The sequence below is a fragment of the Chrysemys picta genome, chromosome 17, assembly GCF_011386835.1.
Source record: "Chrysemys picta bellii isolate R12L10 chromosome 17, ASM1138683v2, whole genome shotgun sequence".
In the NCBI taxonomy this organism is placed as follows: domain Eukaryota; kingdom Metazoa; phylum Chordata; order Testudines; family Emydidae; genus Chrysemys; species Chrysemys picta.
The window spans coordinates 2,062,435-2,085,434 of NC_088807.1; the positions used below are offsets into that span (position 1 = coordinate 2,062,435).

Genomic DNA, 23,000 nt, shown 5'->3' on the forward strand with positions numbered 1-23,000 from the left:
CTATGCTTAGCATTAGAAAGTTTGCCCTAGTATCCAATGTGACTCTCCCTTGCTACAAATTAAGCCAATTACTTCTTGTCCTACCCTCAGTGGTTATGAAGAACAATGGATCACTTTCAAAAGATGTTCAACTGTAGATGGTGTGAAACATAAGTAAGCTCTTTGGGGTACGAATATCTCCTACTGTGTGAATGTGAAATGCCCAACGTAACGGGGCCCTGTTCTTGGGCAGCCCATCCAGCTGGGCCTCCATTTGCACTTGGATAACCCACAAAGCTCAGCCTACATTAGCAACAAAGCGTACAGCCTTCTTGTAATAATTTCTAAGGGGTCACCAGTACAAACTCAATTACAGCAGAGGATGGATGGGAGCGGCTGCGTGATCCAGTTCTGCTCATACTGGACTAAGGCCCACTGTTACTAGACAACTCAAAACTCACTCTGATGCCTCATTCTTCAAAGATATAGGAGTCCTAAATGCAGGGTCCATCTCTCCCTGAGTGTTTCTACAGTAGCCCAGCACAATTGGGCATCTGATGTTGCCTGGGCTCCCCAGGGTACTACCCCAATAGAAATAAACCATGAATTCCTAGATTTGTCCTGCAAGGATATTCAGAAAACCACCACCAGGAAATCGCTAATTTATACTACTTGCATTTATAATTGTGGGCACCAGAGGGCACAGTTGTATCTCTTCACCCTCACCAGAGTTGCTAAAAAAAAAAAAAAAAAAAAAGTACTACAATGTATATTTAGACAAATTTCAGAGTAGCAGCCGTGTTAGTCTGTATCCGCAAAAAGAAGAACAGGAGTACTCTGTTCTTCTTTTTATTTAGACAAAGTACTAAATGTAGTTTAATCAATTTTTAATAAAATTGATTTTGTCCTTCTATATCCTCTCCCACCCCTTTCCCACAACTCTTGGAAAACTACAAATCCTACTGAAATTTGACCTCAGCTGCTCCTCGCAAGGTAGATATTACAGATGAGGAATGGGAGATAGAGGTGATGTCACCATACAAGTCTGGCATAACTGGGACTAGAACCTCTGTTGTTTTAGGCCTGAACCACAAGACCACCGTTTTTCCTTTTAAGACCTCTTTTTAAAAAGGAGAGTTCTGATTGACAATAGATCTGAATTAAGACCACCCCCAAGGTGCGTTATCTTAAACTATTTTCATATTGGAGACATTGTAAATGCTTTCTCTCACATCACCAACTAGCTCCACTCTACTGGAAATCTGGGGTCCCTGAGCTAATCCCTAAGCACTACAGAGATGGTCATGGGTTCCTAGGCTCCACATTAAATCAGGTCAATTGTGGAAGAACAAAAACAGGCTTGTTGGATTAAAAGGTAAAATTATTACAAAAAGCAGCATTTGGAGAGGTAAGGAAAGGGCATCAAGTTGTCATGGCAATGGAAGGTCAGAGCTTTAAATAACTCTCACCCTATGCACCAGAGACCTCTTACTGGCCCGGCCTCACCAGACAGAGGATTTACTCCTTTACTGGTTACTTACAAGAGTTGCTTCATAATAGGTACAAATTACAGGGGTAACTTGGGCCAAGCTGATTAATTTTTCTTTTAAATGGAGGTTTATTTTAGCATTCATGAAAAGGAGACTAAGAACATATTGGCATATGTGCACACAGCTCATGTACTTCAGTCCCCATTTACAACCATCTCTGCTAGTACACCTCCCACTCTCCATCCCAGCTCTGCCCTGCTCCACAATCTTAACTTGCAGCACCCTATGCTACCGTAGCCTGAAGCAGAGGGGGAAAAAGTAAATACAGAATTGGCCTGCAAATGCCACCAGTTTTCCCTTTGTTTCAAGGTTTGGGGGACTGTGGCTCAAAGCCATTGTAACAAGACCCTGGAGATGTGGCAGGAGGAGAATTTTGATGTCACAAAAAGCAAGGTCCCGCCTGCTTTAGAAATATTCACTGCCTAGCTGGGACATCTCAATATGAGCTCCACTACTGAGGTTGCAAAGAAGTCTGGAAAGATGAAAAGCTGCATCAGGCTTGCTGGAGTGGAGTGTGTAGATGGAAGGAGCTTGATGGGTTTGGATATAGGACCTGGAATGCTGCTTTCAGGATATTCACACTGCAATGAAGCATTAGACCACTCGCCACTTGTTTCGGGGTACTGGTATAGAAGAATTATACCCCATATTGCAAGGGAACGGAGAGTCTGCTTTTGCTGTGTGTTTGGTCAGTTAGCAAGCACTAGAAAGAAGGCACTACACAACCAGTTTATGACTTTCATTATTTTATTTAACAGACACCTTTCTGAAGTGCAATAAAAGTTAATCATACAACAACAACAAAAACCCAGAAAGACAGTTTTGTAACACTAGGTGATTCTGGAAGGAGGAAGTGCATTATCACGATTCAGAAATACCAAGATTCAGAGGTTATGTTTTGTGAGCAAACTCCACTGCCTAGCTGGGACATCTCAATGCGATTGGTCAGGGCTGCATCAAAGTTCTGCAGAAGAGGGAAAAACTGTTTCGACACCAGTTTAAGAAAATGTTGGGAGTTTATAAAAATCCTGAGTTCAAATTAAAACAGACTATTGAGTCATTTGTTAAAACATTTTCTCTCATTTCCCGCCCAGTTCCCCCCATACCCGACAATGAGCTGCTAATTCTTCTTCCCACACTGATGGGATTCCCAGATGGTGACCCTCCCTTACTTGACAGCCTTCATCCCAGCAACCTCAGATGAAGAGCTTGTTGTTGCGATATCAGCACTAGATTTCTCAGTAAGGTTGAACAGTGAAACTCACTCAAGAATTACTCAAAGTTAGAGGCACCTTAATGGCACATTAGAGGGGCCGTTTCAACTCTAGACAGGCGTTGCGTACAGATATAAAGCATGCCAAAGCACAGAGCTGGATCCTCATCTGCCTTTGTTCAAACCGGCATCCTGCGCAAAAACTTCTGGGAACGGCCACGCGTCAGGGGACATTTCGGCAACTCCCGTCATCAAGCGCTCGGCCGAGTTGAACCAAGCAAATGCTCATCAAGCTAGAGGAAGAGAAGGAACGTATATAGTTAACGAACTAGAAATTTAAAAATAAAACTGGACTAGGTGCAAAGAAGGGCTACTCGGATGATCAGGAGGCTGGAGAGCCCATCCTAGGAGAGGAGATGGAAAGAGCTTGGCTTGTTTAGCCCAGCCAAGTGAAGGCTGAGAGGGGAAAAAATCTGATTCCCCACCACATCCTGACCTATTTAGAGAGAGCAAAAACACCAGAAGAACTATTGAAGCTCAAGGACATTATTGGCACAAGAACAAACAGCTACAAATTGATTGTGAATACATTTAGGCTGGAAATTAGAAGGTTCCTAACCGTCAGAGGAGCGAGGGTCTGGAACAGCCTCCGAAACTGAGCGCGAGCTAGTTTGAAGATGGAGACTGATAAATTTACATACAGAATTCTATGCTGGAGCCGTCTGTGACAGCACGGGACTGAAGGCTCAGAAAGGGCCTTTCCAGTCTGATGGACCTGAAGCAGCAGCTACTGCTCTTAACCTATTACAGCGTGAGTGTAGCAGTGCCTTCTAGTGTTTAAATAAAAGCACTCTAGACAAACCCAACATAACACAATGGCCCACACAGAGGACAAGAGACCTCCTAGAACTAATTAAGGAACAGTCCTCAAACACTGCACAAGTACGGGGGGGGGGGGGGGGGGAGGGTGCATTTGGGATCCAACAGACCAGGATTCTAGCCATGGTTCCAGAGGTTGCATGCATGATTTACCAAGCAGGCGAGTCTGAATTCACAGCACCTCAGCCCACCAGAACCACGCTCATTTTCTGACCCCTTTTGCCAAGTTAATTCCAAGAGGAGTCTGACTCTTTTTGCCTCCCATGAATGCTCTGCCCTGCTGGTGGTAGCCAGCATCACCAGTGACTGGGAGCTTTAGGATTTGCAGCATTACCGCATTTTAACATAGAGCCTTCCCAAGTGTTTCCTTGTCTATGTATATAGGCTGGAATGCAGCCACCTCTGGGGTGAAGCACAACAGCTGCTCCAGCACTCAGCATACTGCGGTTAGGGGGGGGGAAAAAGGTGAAGTTCTGACCAACTGTAACATGGCAAGTCCTTGCTCTTTCGGGTGCCCAATCATATTTATAATACCCATGCAGAGGGGAATAGGACCTTGGTTAAAGGTCTCCTTCTAGAAAGCCACATGCAGCAAGGCTCCATTTATCCAAGGAGGAAGGGCTGAGACAGCACTACTGGGATAGCCAGACCCACAACCTTACCTGTGTTACATACGGAGGCACCGATGCATTCTGCTGTTCCTATCCCAAAGCCAGCGCCTCTTTAATGGCTGCCACAATCTTGGAAAGCTTGATGCCATTATCCACAAATCCATCCCCGTTCTGCCAGAGAGGAGCCAGTTAGCAAGGGGGCAGCTGAACCCATCCTCCCACCCCGGCATGCCCCATAAGGCTCCAAGAAGTCAGAGCATGAGAAGGCTGTTTGCCAGAAGCTGAGAATGGGCGATGGGATGGATCACTTGGTGATTCCCTGTTCTGTTCATTCCCTCCAGGGCACCTGGCATTGGCCACTGTCGGAAGACAGGATACTGGGCTAGATTAACCTTTGGTCTGACCCAGTAGGGCCATTATGTTTTAAGGTTTTTTTAATGCTCCAGGGTGACACAGCCACTGATGGTGTCCAGAGTTATGCCCCTGGAGAGTTCCACTCCTATTTAAGAGCATTCCTCAGCAAGACACCTTCTGCTCGGGCACTCCTATCACTGCCAAGAAGCTGTGACAAGACAGCAGCGCCAGGACCGGAGGGACAATGCAGTGTTTGAAAAGCGGCCTTGGAAAAACCTCACGGGTACTCCTTGGCTACAGCAGTGAGCATAGAAAGCTTGTTTCTGCTGCTGGACCTTCCTGGCTCACCAAGATCTCAGACAAAATATTAGCTTAAAAAAAAAGGAGTGGGTGAAACTTACAGCCCCTTCCCCCGCCAAAAAATATGGGCAAACACGACCCCTTCTAGAAGGTGCCACACACAGGACAGTCAAAATTCAGCAGGCTCCTGGAGTGTCCTTAAGGACACAGAGCTCAACAGTTCTGCCACCTCAAAGAGACACTTGACAGTGGAAGTACTTTTAATGTAGGACCGACAGCTCTAATCTCCCCACCCCCCAGGAGCTGCAGCACCAGCAGCTGCAAGAGCCAACAGCTAGTTTAGCATCAAAGACGTTTTCTAAGGAGCTGTATTTTCCCGCCTGTGAAGGCCGGCAGCAGTGGCTGCTAATAAGCCATTTCAGTTTGCCATCCTGGAGATAAAGGATGCAGGTTTCATCCATCACTGAAATGCAGCTATCTTTGAGGTGGAAAATGGCAGCTGTGGGGAGAAGGGCAGGGAAGAAGAGAGAATAAAAAACAAACAAAAACCCCACAGCCTATATCCTACTGCAACTGCAGAGGAAGTTTAGGGAGTCAACATAAGTTACTCATATTGCAACAGGAACAGGGCAGCGGATTAACACTTGCATTCCCAGTGAGTGGGCTAGTAGGAGTCAGTGGCTGATGTGCGTTTTAGGTCTCATTTCCAGCAGCACCGAAGGAAGAGTACCAGCCTACTGCCTCACAGTGACTGCTCCTTAGAAGGCCGCACCAAACTGATCCCTGTTCAGCATGCAGATTCTAAGGGGATCATTGTACAGGCTGGTACAGCTGTAGACAGGACCACTGCTCCAGCTTCGATACCGGACTCTGACTACAGATGTCAGAGCCCAGACAAGGCTCCCAGCCTTCTGCTCACAACACATCTCTATGGAGTCTTCCTGTCTCATGTATATCACCCGCCTTGGTGACAATCAGCTGAGCAGTTCGGTTAGGAACTAGATGAGGGGGGAGGAAGAGACCACTCACCATTTTTGAATGCACCAGTTTGCCTGCGATTGTCACTTCAAACCATCCTGTGACCTGAGGGGTCCCTTCGCCACTCTAAGCAGAGAAGAGGAGTCAGTCACCTTGAGAATGACGAGCCCCAAGGGGGTCTGGGTTATTTTAAGCAGCACGCTCTCCCCTTCATGTTAGTTCCTAGTTAGACCAACAGGAGTGCTCCCTACAGTTCTCACCAGAGAGGAGAATACATCTGCAAACAGATGTGATGAACTTGATGCAGAAATGATAGGGTGGGATTCTCTGGCCTGGGGTCATACAGGAGGTCAGACTAGATGATCATAATGGGCCCTTCTCTGGCCTTGGAATCTATGAAGTTAATTTGTATTCTAGAAGCCAGGATCCCATTGTGCCAGGTACTGCACAAACATATAAAAGAATCCCTATCCCAAACTGCTTATGATCTAGAATAAGAGTATATCTAGATTGAGGAGCACAAGGAAACCAGGACATGATACTAGATTGTCCTGCAGAACTGCAAGAACTGTCCTCCTTCCACCTTAACGCCACTCTCCATGATTCCTTGACTGAGGCTTCCCTTACGTCTACCACACGGGGCATGCTTTGTAAGCCAACCAGCAGCAGCTTTCCCCATGGTTATGTCTGTGCCCGTTTGCTCATCTGAGAGGTTTAACAGCTTCCCCTGAAGCACGTGGCACTGGCCACTTTCAGAGACAAGAGACTAGACTAAATGAACCATGGATCTGACAACTATGTTCCAGATTTATGCTGGATATGACATGCTTTTAGTCTGACAGTTCTCAGTCAGGTCCCACCAGATGAGGAGGGATTTATTTAGAGCGCCCTGCATCGCAGATTCCCACTGAAGGCAACAGGAGTTTTGAGAGTACAGAACCAGAGCTTGAGAAGACATGGCTAGTCTTTGGCTGTGCATATTCACTGACTGGGAGTCAGACAGACACAGAAGCTAAGTGCTCTGGACAGACTGGACAATCCCGGGATACTCACGATCTCCAGCTTGCCCGGGAACTGTTTTTCAAGTTCCTTCTTGAGCTGTTGATACTAGAAAGGAGAGAGAGGAAAGGCAGAACCCAGAGTTAATGCCTGATAGGTCTTCGTCAGGACTCGCCCCTGCTGAATCTTGGCTCCGCTGTTACTTCACACACCTAAAAACAGCTGGCAACAATGCCAGCTAGTGAGCCAAGCCCCACCCGCCAGGCCACATGGCCTGCTGTGGGTACAGGAGCCCTTTCTAGTCCAACTGCCTGCTTCCCTTCGCACCAGTTTTCTAACCCGTGCAACTCCATTTATACCTCCTCATGCACAGGTTCAGACAGCCCAGGCAGCCAACTGGGGACCGAAGGGGGAGGAAAAGCTCGCTGGGTCAGGCTGGGGCAAAAGCATTGGGGATGCTCCAGGAACAGATCCAATGACGTGCTACAGCCCAACTTGCTCTGGAGGAGAACTTCCTCTCTTTGCAGATGGCCGGTGACTTGGACCAAGTGCTGGGAACAGGAATGGGGTCCTAGGGCACATCAGTCCAGTTCACCCACCACCGCCAGAGTTATAACTGGAACCGAACCGAGGAATCTGGTCGCTTACCTTGGGACGGTAGCCTCAGGCCCCGCTGTAGGGAGACAAAGAAAAGTTATTTCAGCATCCAGACATTAACCAAAGAAGGGACAAAGGCTGAAATTCAAACAGGAGCTGAGCTTCCTTGAAAATCCCACCTGGTCTCCTGCTATTTGAGACGAAAGGGAACTACATTAGACTGCAAAATACCATCACCACCTAGCTCTTCTACAGTGCTTTCCATCAGCCAATCTCAGAGTGCCTTGCAAAGGAGCAGCATGTAGCGCCATATTACGGAAGGGAAAGGAACTTGTCCAAGGTCACCCAAGCAAGTTTGTGGCAGAGCTGGGAATCCCGAAACCCCATCCAGTGCTCTTCCACAAGGCCATGCTGCCTCCAGAAGTAGTAGCCCGTTGTCTTCTCTGCGGGACAAGACACTAGATGGCAACATGACCCCCTTTTTGAGGGCATCTCGCTGGGTTTTGAGTATCAATGTTGGTCCACAGAAAACGATAAAGTTACAAATCACTGGAAGGGTAAAACCCCACTAAAGATGCTGATTGTTGCTAGTTGTTTTCATTAGAAACTTAAGACTGAAGTTGAGCCTTCTTGCCATGTGGTTACTTTCATTGCATTTAGATCGTGTCAAGAAACAATCAGCCGCTGACTTTATCCGCCCACGCTAATGGCTATTATTTGGAATAGGGCACGTATGAACTTTGCACTCACACCTGCTGGTGCTGGGACAAACTGGCCCCCTAACCACCCTCTATCAGAGATGCAAGAGAGCAACTGGCTGCTGAGAAAGAGAGAAGTCATACCAACCCTTCCTGTGTCTATTTTAGACGCACAGGCAGCAGAGGAGAGCGCTTCCAGAAGTCATTCTAGTAGGCATGGGAATGCAGAGGAGGAGGGTGCTTTTTGCCAGGAACAGAAACCGCTTAGAAGACGCTGAATGCTGTTCTGTAATACCGTTACAGAGTTGGCTAAACCCTAGAGTCACAGCAACTAACTATGCAGGATAAAACCATTTTATTGGCAAGGAGGTGGGATTCCCACCCCCTTTTTTCCCCCCTAAGCTCCACCCCAGCTTCAGCACTTCTCACTGCTGCCCCATGGACATGGAGTAACTCCTCCACTCCCACAGCACACAAGACTTAGTATCGCTCTGGAGATTTCGTTACACCGAGATAACCAGAGGATACAGAGCTACCACGACTACGCTCGTTCTGGAAGACAGGTGAAGCAGCAAGAGGAGAGTTAGAACGTTTAAGTCTATGGAACAAAAAGTGAGGCAGTTCAGGTCAGAGTAGAAGGAGGTGTTGGGGAGCCGTGCCTGGGGAGGCCGGACCTATAGGCGCATGGAGGGCCGTGGGTCATGCTTGATGGACATGAGAGTTGTGTGTAGGGGAGGCCATGGTTACTCTAGCAGAAGGAGGGGCTGCTGATCAGCACAGAGGCACCTGGCCGAGGATTGACTTAGCAAAGGCTGCAGCAGGTCAGGATTAAGGGGTCTTGCACTAAGCAAGAGAAATGCCGGCCTATTCCGGGGTGGCAATATCTATCTCAAGCTCTGGCTGACTCAACGTGGGCAGAAGTTAGCTGCCGCTTTGCGGCAGAAGTGCCAAATATAAACGAGGACTCACCTGACTGCACAGAGGTGGCATTAGTCCACCTACCATTCAGCCAGCGCGTGCTAGGCTGTAAGCAGTTTCATTCACCCTGTGGGACAGAAGTAGCTTAATCCCCTACAACACCCGTGTAGGTTTCTTAAAGAGCTCTCAGTTTAAGCCCCAAACAGCCAAGGTATCAGTCCAGATACCCTCCAACCCCAGTCAACTGTTCTCAAGAGGGCGTGAAACCGGCAGCCAGCCAGCCCAGCCCTGAGAGGGCAGCACAGGGTCATTCCCCACAGCTTGTCCTGTGGCCTTCTGGCCAGGAACCTACAAGGATTTACCCGAAGGCCCTGAAATCAACAGAGAACCTCCCACTGACTTCAGTGGGCTTTGGGTCAGGACCACTAAGCAACTGGGGCAAGAGAAAGAAGAGTTCTCCGGTCTCGCTGCTTTTAATGGATGTTTTGCTCCCGCCCCAGCCTGTGGAGCATCCCCTAAAATACCCCACCCCAGGTCAACGCAGGGCTGGCGGAGTGTGGGCATCTGCGTCACCGCAGGCAAAAAACGGCACAGCTCTCTGCTCGGTCAGAAAGTCACCGTGGGGGAGGGAATGCATTTTATGGGACCAATTTCTGTTGGCAAGAGAGACGAGCCTTTAGAGAAGGCAACCAGCCAACAAAACTTACAGCGGCCTAGGGTGACCACACAGCAAGTGTGAAAAATCGGGACAGGGTGTGTGTGTGTGTGTGGGGGGGGGGGTAACAGGAGCCTACATAAGAAAGAGACCCCAAAATCGGGACATCAGGTCACCCTACAGCGGCCGAACGTTTTACACAATTTCCATCCACACGTCCCCCAGGGCCGCATCATTTGTCCTGCCTCGATTGTTGTCCGGGCGAGGCCACTCTTATAAATTGAGCCTTGCCCCCCCCTCACTTTAAGGCACCTAACACCAGCCCGAGAGTGGGTCCCGCGCTGCTCTGCCGGAGTTCCCATCAGTCAGCTGATGGCAGCAAGAGAAGAAAAGGGGGGAGATGTCACTCTTTCCTCCTGGCCGGGTAAGCGGCCCTAGCAACGCCAGCGTGTTTCCGTGCTCTCCCCGGGGGCTGATGGGCCCGGCCTGGCCCGCTCCCACGGCGCCGGGCGCTGTGGCCACGCATGCACCGACACGGCCAGCTACCCCCCACCCCCGCTTACCAATAAACCACCTGGACTTGGAGAGCCATGACAGCCGCGTTGGCGCCGGGGGGGGGACTAGCCTGGAACGTTGAACCCTCGGGCGTTCTAATTGAGAACGCTGCGACGCAGCCGGTTTTAACACCAACGTTCCGACGAGTCCATTGGCAGGAAGCAAAGGAGGGGAGGAGACTGTTTACAGCCCCTTTGTTCCTCCGCACCGTAAATCTAGCCCCCTTAACGGTTCCCGCCTCCCCCCCCCCCCCAACTGGGTTCGATACCCCTAGGGTTGTGTTTCGTGGGGAACGGGTATAGATTGATTGCAGCGGTCTGGCAATGACACGTAAGGCTCCTCCTTTCTCCTTGGCGGCAGTGGTCTCGCCCCAGGCTCTCTTTGTCCCTTGGTGCTGACAGGTGTCATCAACACAGGGGAGGCGGAGAGATTCGTTGGTGTTTCCAGAAGAATCATTTTAATAACGCGCAATTAGTTTTGGAAAGAAGTTTCTCCTCTCCCCTCCCCAGAGCTGGGACTTTGCCCTGAACGCATGGATAGAGGGCCAATCCCATAACGAAAGCGTTGTAGAGAGGAGCCGATACAATCCAGAGGCTAGGGCATTTCTTTGAAAGGGAGAAAAAGCTTTCCAGAACTTACAGATCCTTAAACTCAAGGTTTCGTAAATGAATTTCCCACACCACCTGCTCTTTCCCCACACGGCTATCAAAGTCAGACTTGTGCAAAAACAGAATTCTCGGGCCAGGGCCTGGGCACAGCTGGGCACACACATACCTCCACCCAGTCCTGCATTTGGCTGGACGGTCCTGCCTTGACCCCACAAACCCCCCTGTCTACTGAGGGCCAAGGAATCCTCAGCTGGCTAGAGAATGCACAACTCTCTCTCCCACCCCCTCCTTCTACCTTCGTTCGGGGGGAGACGGCGTATCAAGGGGACTAGGAGGGTGAGCCCTAGCTGGTCATTACAAGCCAGTGGATTTGAGAACAGCCCTTGGGCTGCTCCACATTATTGGCCGCAGGATCAAGGCAGATAGAAATGTAGCATAAAGCCACCTTTGTCACAAGGCCAGAAGGAACCACCAGATCAGCTGGTCTGACCTCCTGCGTATCAGGCCACCAACACCACCTGCCTGCTAAACCCAACAACTGAGATTAGTCCCCACTCAGGCATGCCAAGTTCATGGCAGAGCCTCTGATTGAACCTCAATCACCAGAGTCCCAGCCCAGTGCCTTAACCACAAGACAAGCCTTCTCTCTGCGTCGCATCTTCAATTTGATTGTAGGTTGTCTAGGGTAGGGACCAAGTCTGAGCTCCCAGCATGCTTTTGGGTGCTATACAAACACTCCATGGGCAGATACAGCTCAACAGACACTAGCGCCAATGCCATTCCTGTCAGAGGATACTTATATAGCCCATGGGAGTCAGGCACTTAAATACTTTTGAGGATCTGGGCTAAGAAACTTACCCACAGTCACACAGGGAGGCTGTGGCAGAGCAGGGGATTCACCCCTAGTCCCAGGTGATCACCCAAACCATTAGGCCATCATTCCTCTCTGCTGCAGAGAACTCCCCGTTGCCAAGGCCTGCAATCTGGTGGGCAGTAGCACAAAGCAAGATTTGGGGACGAGGCTGGTGGAGCCAGTCAAGCAAGCCCACACCCTACGGAAGACTTTAGCAAGGAGGACAGGGAATCCCATGGCCCCAATGCTGCAGAGAAGCTGGGGCTACAGTCCTACATCCGAAGCAGGGTTCCTCCTGGAGAGGGACATTGCAGACCCGGCACCAGGGTCGGTGGGGAGGGTGATGGGTTTCACATTCCCAAAGCCCACGGACGCCACCTCATTAGTCTTTGAGCAGGCCACGCAAATATCACCCACCATGCAGACACAGAACAGGAGACGGGTGGCGTCCGAGCCCCTGGGGTCACAAGATTAGCTTCCAACTCCAGGCGGAGAGGGGCCTTGGGGGAATCTGACTCAGCCATGTCCTATGCTAAATCAGAGCAGCCTTTATGCACGGCCTCATGAGATCAAACCACCCGCTGGCTGCGGAACAGCTTTGAACGTACGGCTCCGGTGGGAATTTTCACAGGGCCCTGTTTGCACTATGGAATCGATTAGGAGGATGGCAAGCCCCAGAACGGAATAGCCTTATCTTCTGCAATGACTTGGAACGGTGACCATAAAACAACCCGGAGATTCTACCCCCTCCTAGTGGAACTGTGGAGAAGAATTCATTTCCTCCCCTTTTAAACTCAACCTGATATAACACTCCATGGCCACGTGTCCCCTTCTGAATCCTCCAAGCGCTGGGCAAATATTAACCAGAAGAAACAGTCAAGTCCCCTTTTTATTTTGCAGTTGCCGTTGTAGGGAGGTGTAAATTACACCATCCTACATCAGCATTGCCAACTCTTACGCTTTGGTCATGAGGCTCGGGATAGCTGGTGTTCTGTGGAAAGCCCCACCTTCTGGAGCCAGGAGAATCTGCGATCGTGACTAATAATAATAAAAGTTTCTAGCTCTCAATGTAGCAGAAAAAAATTTGGAAACATGACCACCCTGTGAGCAAAAAGGGGAGAAAGCAGAAGATGAAGTAGAGCCCAATATTTATTACTATTTTTAAAATAATCTCATGATTTTAAGCCAATCTCATGAAATCTCAGAAAGCAAAGAACAATTCCCGTATCCAATTCGCCACCTTTCTAGATATCTGGTAACTCAAAAGCTCATACAAATACTTACAATGATCAAGATTGCCGGCCTGGATTTGAGCCGACAGGTTAGTGAAAGGGAGGGCCCAGAGCCTGGGGAAGAGGACAATCGCTGACCTGAGCTCGGCACTGCAAGGAGCCAAGAAAGTAGATTTAAAAACAAAAATCTGCTAGCCGGATCCCTTTTCCCCGCTTCCAGGGTTTGATTTCTGAAAACAGCTGGGCAGCTAACCCCAGGCCAAGCCAGGAGAAGGAGTAAAGGGGTGCCGAAAATAAAGTTAGCTCCACTTTTGATCCTGTAGTAAGGGCTTCCTTCCTGGAGGCACGGTGCCCCCTGCCCCACTGGGGCACATGGCCCTGTCTCATCCCACCCCACCTTCCATCCATGCAGCTCTCCTCGCTGGCTAACCTGCCTCCCCCACCCTGCCCACTTCATTAGCCGGCTTTCCCTGCATCACAGGCTGCACCACCTACTATGGATGGGCAAGAAAGAACATTTGGCTAAAAACAAGGTGGTTCATGTGCTGCTCTCTCCAAAGTGCACCTGGTTTTAGCAAAGTATTTAATTCGCCTCCACAAACTTCTTTTCCTCGCCAGCAGGTTATAGTGATCTCAGACCGAGAAGCCCTGGAATGCTCTTCCTTCCGAGGACATGCTCAATTGAGACGTGATGACATGGACTTGGTGTGCAAAAGAAAGTAAGAAGAGCATGGAATGGATTTTATTAACACTATTGAGCTGCTTGTGAATGATTTTGTGACGATACATATTGGTGACTTTTCTTTGAATGTCACTCTGATTGGCAGTGAAAGTCGCTAGATTTGTCACTGGTCACTTTGTTTGACACTTATTTTCTCGCTAGGCAAACCAAAAAGTTGCTAAATCTAGTGACAAAGTAGTGTGTGAATCCAATTAGCATCCCCATTAAGCAAAAGCTTGACTTTAAAGCAAGTGCTAAAGTGCTGTCCTGAGCCAGGGCCTAAATACACAAGCAGAGTTTTTGTCCTAGCAAGATTGCAACAAACAACAGTGCCCAAACAGTTGTGATCAGTTGCATCATCTGAGCCCTGATAACCTGAACACCCATCCAACACAGGCTTCTTTAGCAAACGAAAGGTCTATAACTACTAATTAATACTGCCATTTGCATATTGTTACAAATACAAACCCTATCGGGGAGGGGGAGCACCCCCTAAAGACCACTCTGATGAGATCAAACAAGAATTTAGGATTGTCTTCCCATGCAATGACATCATCCCAGAGCGGGGTGCAACCCAAGGGATGATGTTACCAAACGAATCACCTGGTCAGTCTTTTGTTATCGTTCACAGCTACTTTTTATGGTGTATGTCAAAGGACAATCACGGGGTGTTTCATCCACATCCAGGGAAAAAGTGTTCTCACTTCAATCATTTACTCCGTGACCCTCCGAAGAGTGTCTATTTTCACATGTTATTAATTGACCCACATTTTGCATGAGGCTTCTGGTACAATTCACACACAAACGCACACACTCTCCATAGGTACATATACCCTACAAAATAGACTTAGACACACACAGACTCACACTTTACCATTGCGTGCACTACAAAACAGATTCACACATTGTCTCTCTCACGCACACACATCACAGAACAGATTCATACCCACAAGCTCTCTTATGCACAGAGTGTACAAGACCGATTCAGTCCTGAGTTGTGGAAAATTAAAGTCTTCCCTTTCTGTGGAAACGTAGCCAACCTTTAATCCCTTTTTTTTTTATTATTTTTACCTTACACCAAAAAAAAATCACAAAACCCATCTAAGGCCTTATCTACAATTAAACCACTACAGCTGCGCTGCTGTAGCGCTTCAGTGTAGACCCTCGCTACAGTGATGGGCGTTAATCCACCTCCCAGAGAGGCAGTAGCTAGGTCGACAGAAGAACTGTGCTGGCTCCCAGGAGTTGGGCTGGCATAGCTCCGGCTCTCCTGGGTTTTCCACACTCCTGAGCAACATAGCTAGGCTGACGCAAGTTTTCAGCGTAGACCAGCCCGAAGGTGCAGCATTTTCAAGGAGACAAATGCAATGACAAATTCCTCTGCGCTGAACAAGTGATCTCCATACTCCCACTTCTCAGCGAAGAGGGAGTGCATTGATTACATGATCTTTCCCTTCTCACGTTTTCTGTCAATGGGGCCAGATCCCCAGCAGGCCTAAATCAATGGGGCTTAGCATGACCAGATAGCAAGCGTGAAGAAATCGGGACAGGGAGTGGGGGTTGAGAGGCGCTTGTAAAAGAAAAAGCCTCGAATATCGGGACTGTCCCTATAAAAATGAGGACATCTAGTTGCCCCAATGGGACCAGATCTCCAGCTGGTGCAAACTGGGGTCCCTCCATTGCAATCAATGAGCCGTATCCTCAACACCACTAACTTCACTTCCATGGAGTTATGACAATTTATACTGGCTGAGGATCTGGCACCAGGATCCTAAATGAGGATTTCTCTGATTCCTCTTGCCTTGAGCCTTGCTTTTCAGCACTCCCCCACCCACTGCCTTGCACATGGTTTTAAACGGATCAGAGTTGCAATTAACTTAGGCTTGTGGCATATTCACCCCTATTGTTTGAGGCTCTGAAGAGGAAGGCTCCTCCTCCCTTTCCCTCCTCTCCTTGTGGCGTCTGCTGCCCATAAGCCCTGATAAGGTGTGTGCATAAGATGAAAGCTGAGAAGCTGGGTTTACCCTGAAACCTCCAGCAAAAGTCTGGGGTTTATGACAGTCACCAAAGCAAAAAAAAAAAAAGAAAGAAAAAGTCACCTCTGAGGTCTCAGGACAGGCAGGTTTCACATGAGCTCTGGGGACCAGCCAGTTTAACGCAGTTACCAAGCCAAGTTCCACAGAGGAGCCGAAGAGGTTTTTTTAGCCATGGAAACCTCATGCATGGAAGGGTTTGGGCAGTTCATGCAGGTCACTCACCAGCCTTGTCTTCAGCCTGCGCTGGGTTCTTCTGGTTTCTCCGTCACTCACTGCGTTTCTCAAAGCTCCATGCGAGGTTACTGCGCTGGGACGTTCCCAGGCCCTGCTGACCTACCAGCCTACCACCAGGACAATTACCGCAATGGAGTCACCAATGGAGATTGGTACGGCCAGACGCAGGACGGACCGTACCCACCAAGTAAGTGAAAGAAACACAGATTATAGATGCTACAGCCTGTGGCCCATTAGAAATACCAGATCAATATCAGCTCACCTTCCCCAGAGAAAAAAGAACAGGAGTACTTGTGGCACCTTAGAGACTAACAAATTTATCAGAGCATAATAAATTTGTTAGTCTCTAAGGTGCCACAAGTACTCCTGTTCTTTTTGCGGATACAGACTAACATGGCTGCTACTCTGAAACCTTCCCCAGAGAGTTAGCTTCAATGGAGCCACTCATCGGAGTTGAGGTGAACACAATTTGGTTCTGGAGCTCAGAACGGTCTTATTTGTTAGCCTTAATCCGCACTGAACCCTTGTTATGGGGCCATATCATGCAATTTAAATCAATAGCCCCATTGTAGCATTGATTTTGCTTGATCTAGAAGGCAAGGTAAATGCCTCTGGTTTAAAAAAAAATAGGACTTTTGATTCACCTGCCTCTGAAAAACACACATTGATTTTATAATTCAGATTAGATAGATAGATAGATAGATAGATAGATAGATAGATAGATAGATAGATAGATAGATAGAGTATATGGGAATAGGTAGATTAGATAGTGTGTGTGTGTTAGGACAGATGGAGTGTATGGGGATGGATAGAGAGACAGCGATATCTTAAATACACCTAATTGTAAATCCTCAAGCGGCATGTGAAAAATACGAATGAAGAAAGAAAAGACCCTGGATTGACTAAATTTAGCTAAATGCCCCTTCAGGTCAATGGGAGTTTTGCCCTGAGTAGGGGTGTCAGGATTTGGCCCTCCAATTTTTAAGAACACCCCAGTTGTGCCACTACCCCAATAAACAAACTTCAGCCCTAGACGGTCAGGCTAGCTACTCACAGGAGTTGCCCCACTGAAGCCAATAAGCCGCTCATTTACAGCGAAGGTTTAAATGGAGTTCCTCAGGATCTACACCAGTATGAGCAGAGAATCAAGCTTCTTGGCTAAGCTCCTCCGCGAGCGTAAATCAACACAGCTGCCTTGACTTTGATTTACAGCAGTTGGAGGACTGGACATTGGCGTTAATAGATTTACTGAGCAGTAGGTGTTATGTTGGGTACTGGATAGTTTGCAGGATTGTGTCTAAAATTCCAAAGACCCTTCTCTAATGGTTGGATTGCAAATGACTTCATCCCAGTAGTTTTTTAAAAAGAAAACTCCAAACAATCAGCTGTTAAGTGAGATTTCTCCAATTTAATCCACTTCGATCGCTGATTTGTGTATAATTTATAGGAACGTTTAATTATGTTACCGAGTTTCTGCAAAATCTTAATGGAAATTAATATATGCACATTAACATTACATTATACAACTGAAGATCTCACTTGGTTATTTGAAGACAAGAGATTTTAACAAGTCCTCTTTCAAGAGGAAAACTAGCTCAAACATTAGCATTTTAATTAGCAGAAATCTACTGATGAAAAGCGCTATATTAATTTTAACGAGGAGAGTAATTAACCATTGGAACAACTGACCAAGGGTCGTGGCAGATTCTCCGTCACTGACAATTTTAAAATCAAGATGGGATGTTTGTCTAAAAGATCCGCTCTGGGAATCATTTTGGGGAAGTTCTCTGGCCTGAGATCAGACTAGATCACAGTGGTTCATTCTGGCCTTGGAATCTATGAATCTATACAAGAGCTAGGTTTTATTATTAATCATCATTATTATATTATTAATTATTATTATTATTAAAGTGGCATGTTAACATATACATATAAAGCAAACTCCCAGGAATATGTAGCGATCAAATATAAAAACACAATTAATACAACCTGTAAATTATTAAATTGATATTCAGTGATCATATTAAACTCTAAGGGAAACTGATGTTGAGAAATAAAGAAAGCAGCATCAGCTAAGAGCTTCAGAGTAGCAGCCGTGTTAGTCTGTATCCGCAAAAAGAAGAACAGGAGGACTTGTGGCACCTTAGAGACTAACAAATTTATTAGAGCATAAGCTTATATGCATATATGCATCCGAAGAAGTGGGCTGTAGTCCACGAAAGCTTATGCTCTAATAAATTTGTTAGTCTCTAAGGTGCCACAAGTCCTCTAGCTAAGAGCTTGTACTCCACCCAGCTAGAATATTTTGAATTTTTCCTGTCCGAACGTTTCCCTATTTATCTGATCCCCAGGAAACTGATTCTGATCACATGCTGCTCTGCTAAGTATATCACTAGGATTTATATAATTCATAGATTCCAAGGCCAGAAGGGACCTTTGGGATCATGTAGTCTGACCTGTATAACACATGCCATAGAATTATGTGTTCCCTTCAAAAAAGAAGCCACAATTTAAGATCAGCTGATGCACCATTTGGATTCTCATGCTTTTAAAATCCTGTTGCTTAAAAGGCACGTATCAAGGTTAATTTATCCCCTGTGGTTTATAATCTAGCTGCTGTTCTAAACAGGAAAGTGACCAAGTTATTCCCTAGCTGAGTGGTGCAGATTTCCTAGGGCACTGGTGAGATATTTTGATGTATGTGTTTGCGTCTGTCTCTTGCTGATTCAGGCTGAGAAATTAATATTTGGGTCAGATTCAGATCTCCTTCATAGCCCTGTGACTCTGGAGAAAACTTCAAAGAGATCAACAGAACAAAGTCCTATTTTACATTCATGAAACCAACAAGGGTGACTGTCAGATCCTCAACTGGTGTAGATCACAATCAATGGTGCAATGGGGCTGGGAATCTGCCCCCAATCTCCTTGACACTGGCTAAGCAACTCAGAGTTTACCTAATAGCTAATAGCTATTGCTGTTTACCTAAGAACAATCAGTTACTCATTCCCCCCCTCCCAATAGAAACCCATCATGGCTCTATATTTAAAACCGATACTTAAGATCTCCTAGTCAGATCTGGAACATTCAAAAAGGGAATCGAATTGGCTACCGGGAAATAATTGCCAGGCAGTTCAGAGCATTCCTTCTGGTGATGGGCCGAGGAAACTGGATGGAGAGCATAAAAGCCTGTTTCTCTCTAAGATACGCTCCGTTCAAACAGGAATTATTTGGGGGAATTATTTATTATTTATCTCTGGCCCGTGTAAAACAGGAAGTCAGACTGGATGATTGCAGTAGCCTCTTCTGACCTGGGAATCTATCATGAATCCATTGTAATCTCCAAGAGAACAAACTGTGTCAAATAATAACTCAGCATGTTTGCTTGTGTATTTCCTTACTTCCCCCAAATGAAACCCAGGTTTCCAGGCACCTCTCTCACAGTTATATACGCCAGCGTAACATTGAATCTATTTGCATGGCGGGCACATGTTTTGCTTTAAAATAAAACCCTAATGATACCAAAATTGTTGCAGTGACCCTTCTATAGTTTAAGGTTTGAACTAGCTTTGCTGTTCAACAGCCGGTTTTTCGGAGTGCTCTAAAATCCTTTCTACTCCACAGATTTAAAATAATTATTAAAAAACAAAAACTTAAAACCCTAATATTTTAAATGTTACCATCAAAGCTTTTTTTTTTTTTAAATTCAGACTGTTTAGACTAGTGATACCAGCAGTTCTTTTCGACTTTAAAAATCCCAAGATTGAAAGTAACCATGTCAACTAGTTTCACTTCATGAGTTAATGCTACTTATCCCCTACTTGCCGCTCCTTGCCTCAGTTTCCCCCTCTGTAAAATGGGGCTAATGGCACCGAGCCACCTTTGTAAAGTGCTCTGAGATCTTGGGCTAAAAAGCGTTACCCTATGCAATTGCCAAGTACTGCTTGGTCGGTGGATTTTTAAGTAGAAACCTCCATTGAAATCAGTTCTTAATTTCTAATGAAAGAGGTGCCGGGGCTCAAGCAATTTTTTTACTTTTGTAATTGATGCACCAAGCCCAGAGGTGCCGGCGCGATGAACTGCCGAGCTTAGAGGTGCTGGGGCTCGGCACAAATTAAGCCCTGATTGAAACCAATGGCGGGATGTTTCTCATTGTCCTTGCTCCGTAGCTACTGGGAGCAGTTAATTATTATGCTAAATAATTCTGATTAATATTCGAAAGTGATGTTGCCACCAGCTGTTTTTACATGAACATTTAAAACCAAGGGCCCAATCCTAGCTCCGGATCCGCACGGCTGGAACCCAGGAGAGCAGACTTGAAGACACACATTGCCCCATCCAGTCCAACCTAATTCTATAGGGAGGACGTCGATTTCACTGGGGATCTGCCTGGGAACAGGGGCCCATTCACAGCCTCGGCGCCAAACTGACCCCAACTTTCTCGTTCCTTTCCCAGTCTCTAGGTACATGGGACCGTCTGGATTTAACATGCCCAGCACTGGTTGCCTGGGATATATCGGGGAGGTGGCCAAATCTACCCTCTTCCTCCAGAACACGTCCAGGCGGAAGAGGAGGGTACTGTTCTCTCAGGCTCAGGTTTACGAGCTGGAGAAGAGGTTTGAGCTCCAGAAATACCTGACTGCTCCTGAGCGGGAGCATCTGGCCAAGGTCACCCACCTGACCCCCAACCAGGTGAAGATCTGGTTCCAGAACCACCGCTACAAGATGAAGCGGCAAGCCAAGCAGCGGGACCTGGAGCAGCCGCAGAGCCCAATCTCAGCGCTCCACAAGACCTGCGCCAGCAGCCCCGTCATCTCCCACGCTGACTATGGCTTTGCAGATCCCGAGCTGGAGAACAAATCCACTCCAGAGGCCCACTACGACCTCCCCGGACTTGGGCAAGGTGGTCTCAGAGGCCAAGGCCTGGCCGTGAGCCCCAACACTACTGCACACTGTCAGCCCAAGGCCAACAACAGAAGCCTCATGTTTAGCAAGTCGTGGTAGCTTCATTTGGGGGGGGCGGGGGTTATTTTCCCGAACTGAGATCATTCCACAAATTCAACACGAGTTCACAGAAAATTTTGCACAATCCAAATCTCCATTTTTCCACCAAAAAAAGTTTGAGTCAAAACCAGCTTTTCCTAGTTCTAAGGCGGCCTGATGTGCCCCATTTCACAGCTAGGGATCTGAGGGCAGAAATACTTGTTCAAGGTCACACGCGGAGCAGGAGAGGCAGGAACTGAACCCAAGTCTCTAGCCTTCACCATTAATTCCCCAAACTTACCTGCTTGCAGGTGTGGGTGGGACTTTGGAGTGGGCTAGGCCAGAGCTGCATCCGCCTCTGAGGGAGCCTTCAGAACTGGCATGGGATACGTAGCTAATGGTGCCTGATTGCAAAGGTTGAGAATAGAGACCCCAACGGAGCTGCTCACAACACACATCCCATTTACTCCACTCTGCTCTCTCCAGGGTACAAAGAACACAAACACGAGGCATTTCTTTTTACCACAGACACTTTGGTTTGGTGACTGCGTGGCAGCATTAGTGGGGGACAGATGGGGCTAGTGACACCTTACCATTTTTGTAAAATCTTGGGTATTGCGTTGGTCTTAAAAGTGCCATTTCTTGTTCACTGTTCATTTTGAAAAAAATGAAAATGTTTTTTCTTTTGTAATCTCTGCCAAATTTTTCTGGATTTTTTTTCATCCTGAAACAAGCTAATTTGAAAAATGTTTTAGATAAAAATATTTGGGTTTCAAAAAAATAAAAAACAAACAAACATTTGAACCCCAAACTGACAATATTTGCTAAAAAATGTTCAGGATTTGGGTGTTGTTGTTTTTTTGACAAAAACAAACAAACAAAACAAACTCAACCAATGATTTAAAGAGAAGGTTAAGGGGTGATTTGATTACAGTCTATAAGTATCTACATGAGGGACAAATATTTAATCTAGCAGAGAGAGGTACAATGGGATCCAGTGGCTGGAAGATGAAGTAGAGAAATTCAGACTGGAAATAAGGCACATTATTAACAGCGACAGTAATTAATCATTGGAACAATTTACCCAAGGGTCGTGGTGGATGCTCCATCACTTGACACTTTTTAAATCAAGCTGGGATGTTTTTCTAAAAGATCTGCTCCGGGAATTATCTTGAGGAAGTTCTCGGGCCTGTGTTTTAAGGGTCAGACTAGATGATCACAATGGTCCCTGCTAGCCACGGAATCTATGAAAAAACAAAAACAAAACACCTCTAGAAAACTAAATGAAAATTCTCCGTTCAAATGTTCATTCTGGTCTAAAAGCCATTTTTATTGGGAAAATAAACGTTTTTTGTTGTGTTTTTTTAAAAGGCTGTAGCTTGGAGATCTACAGATAGAATGCACTGCATCAGAACTAGATATTACAATTCTAATATGATCACACTCATCACATAATCCTTTTAATTGTACTTAATAATGCTTTCCAAATCCATTTATTTATTCGCCTTTAAAGAAAAATGTAGATTGGAAAAAATCTATTGGTTATTTTTTAACTTGATAATTTCATTTCTTAGAATAACATTGAAAATCAGGGACAGTCTACACACTTGCAGTTGGAATCTCCCTGTGTACTTATATTATATATATATTTAAAATCACACCTGTGTTTATATTTTATAACTTCTTTAGAGACAGGTAAAAGGCAAAGAGTTAAATAAAATATTGCTCCCTTGCTTAAAAAAGCTGCTATTCTGGTTGTACTTCTCCATTCATCCATAGGAAATACTTTTTCATACCAGGTATAATTAGCCTTTGAAACTCCTTGCTACAGGATTCATTGAAGCTAAGGGTTTAGTAGAATTAACAAAACCAAAGATCTGGCATATAAGTACCAACACCTGTGTTATACAGGGGGTTGGACTAGACCAAATGATCATAGTGGTCCTGTCTGGCTGTACCATTAAAACTAGTTGGAAAATGTTCTTTTTTCCATGGAAAATTGAGACAAAACATACACACAAATTGTTGTGTTTTCATCAAAATGGTTCAG

The 23,000-nt window shown here is 46.5% G+C and overlaps 1 protein-coding gene and 1 long non-coding RNA gene across 2 annotated transcripts; one reads left to right on the forward strand and one right to left on the reverse strand.

Moving 5' to 3' along the window:
* Positions 1-2,258: 2,258 nt before the first annotated feature.
* On the reverse strand, positions 2,259-10,695 carry LOC101936507 (uncharacterized). Its single transcript, XR_257087.5, has 6 exons — positions 10,295-10,695; positions 7,512-7,536; positions 6,918-6,971; positions 5,916-5,990; positions 4,284-4,403; positions 2,259-3,035 (listed from the first exon to the last, which is right to left on the reverse strand). It is a non-coding gene; the product is annotated as an uncharacterized LOC101936507 (long non-coding RNA).
* A 5,212-nt stretch (positions 10,696-15,907) lies between these two features.
* Positions 15,908-22,692, forward strand: LOC135976412 (thyroid transcription factor 1-like). Its single transcript, XM_065571854.1, has 2 exons — positions 15,908-16,157; positions 20,424-22,692. The coding sequence occupies exons 1-2, from the start codon at positions 15,908-15,910 to the stop codon at positions 20,969-20,971; spliced, it is 798 nt and encodes a 265-aa protein (XP_065427926.1). The 3' UTR covers positions 20,972-22,692.
* Positions 22,693-23,000: the final 308 nt, after the last annotated feature.

Excerpts from the sequence above, each read along its gene's own strand:
- LOC135976412 (XM_065571854.1), top strand. The coding sequence starts at position 15,908 with ATGGAAACCTCATGCATGGAAGGGTTTGGGCAGTTCATGCAGGTCACT. Across the intron at positions 16,158-20,423 it reads GGACGGACCGTACCCACCAA|TCTCTAGGTACATGGGACCG; the intron begins GTAAGTGAAAGA and ends TTCCTTTCCCAG.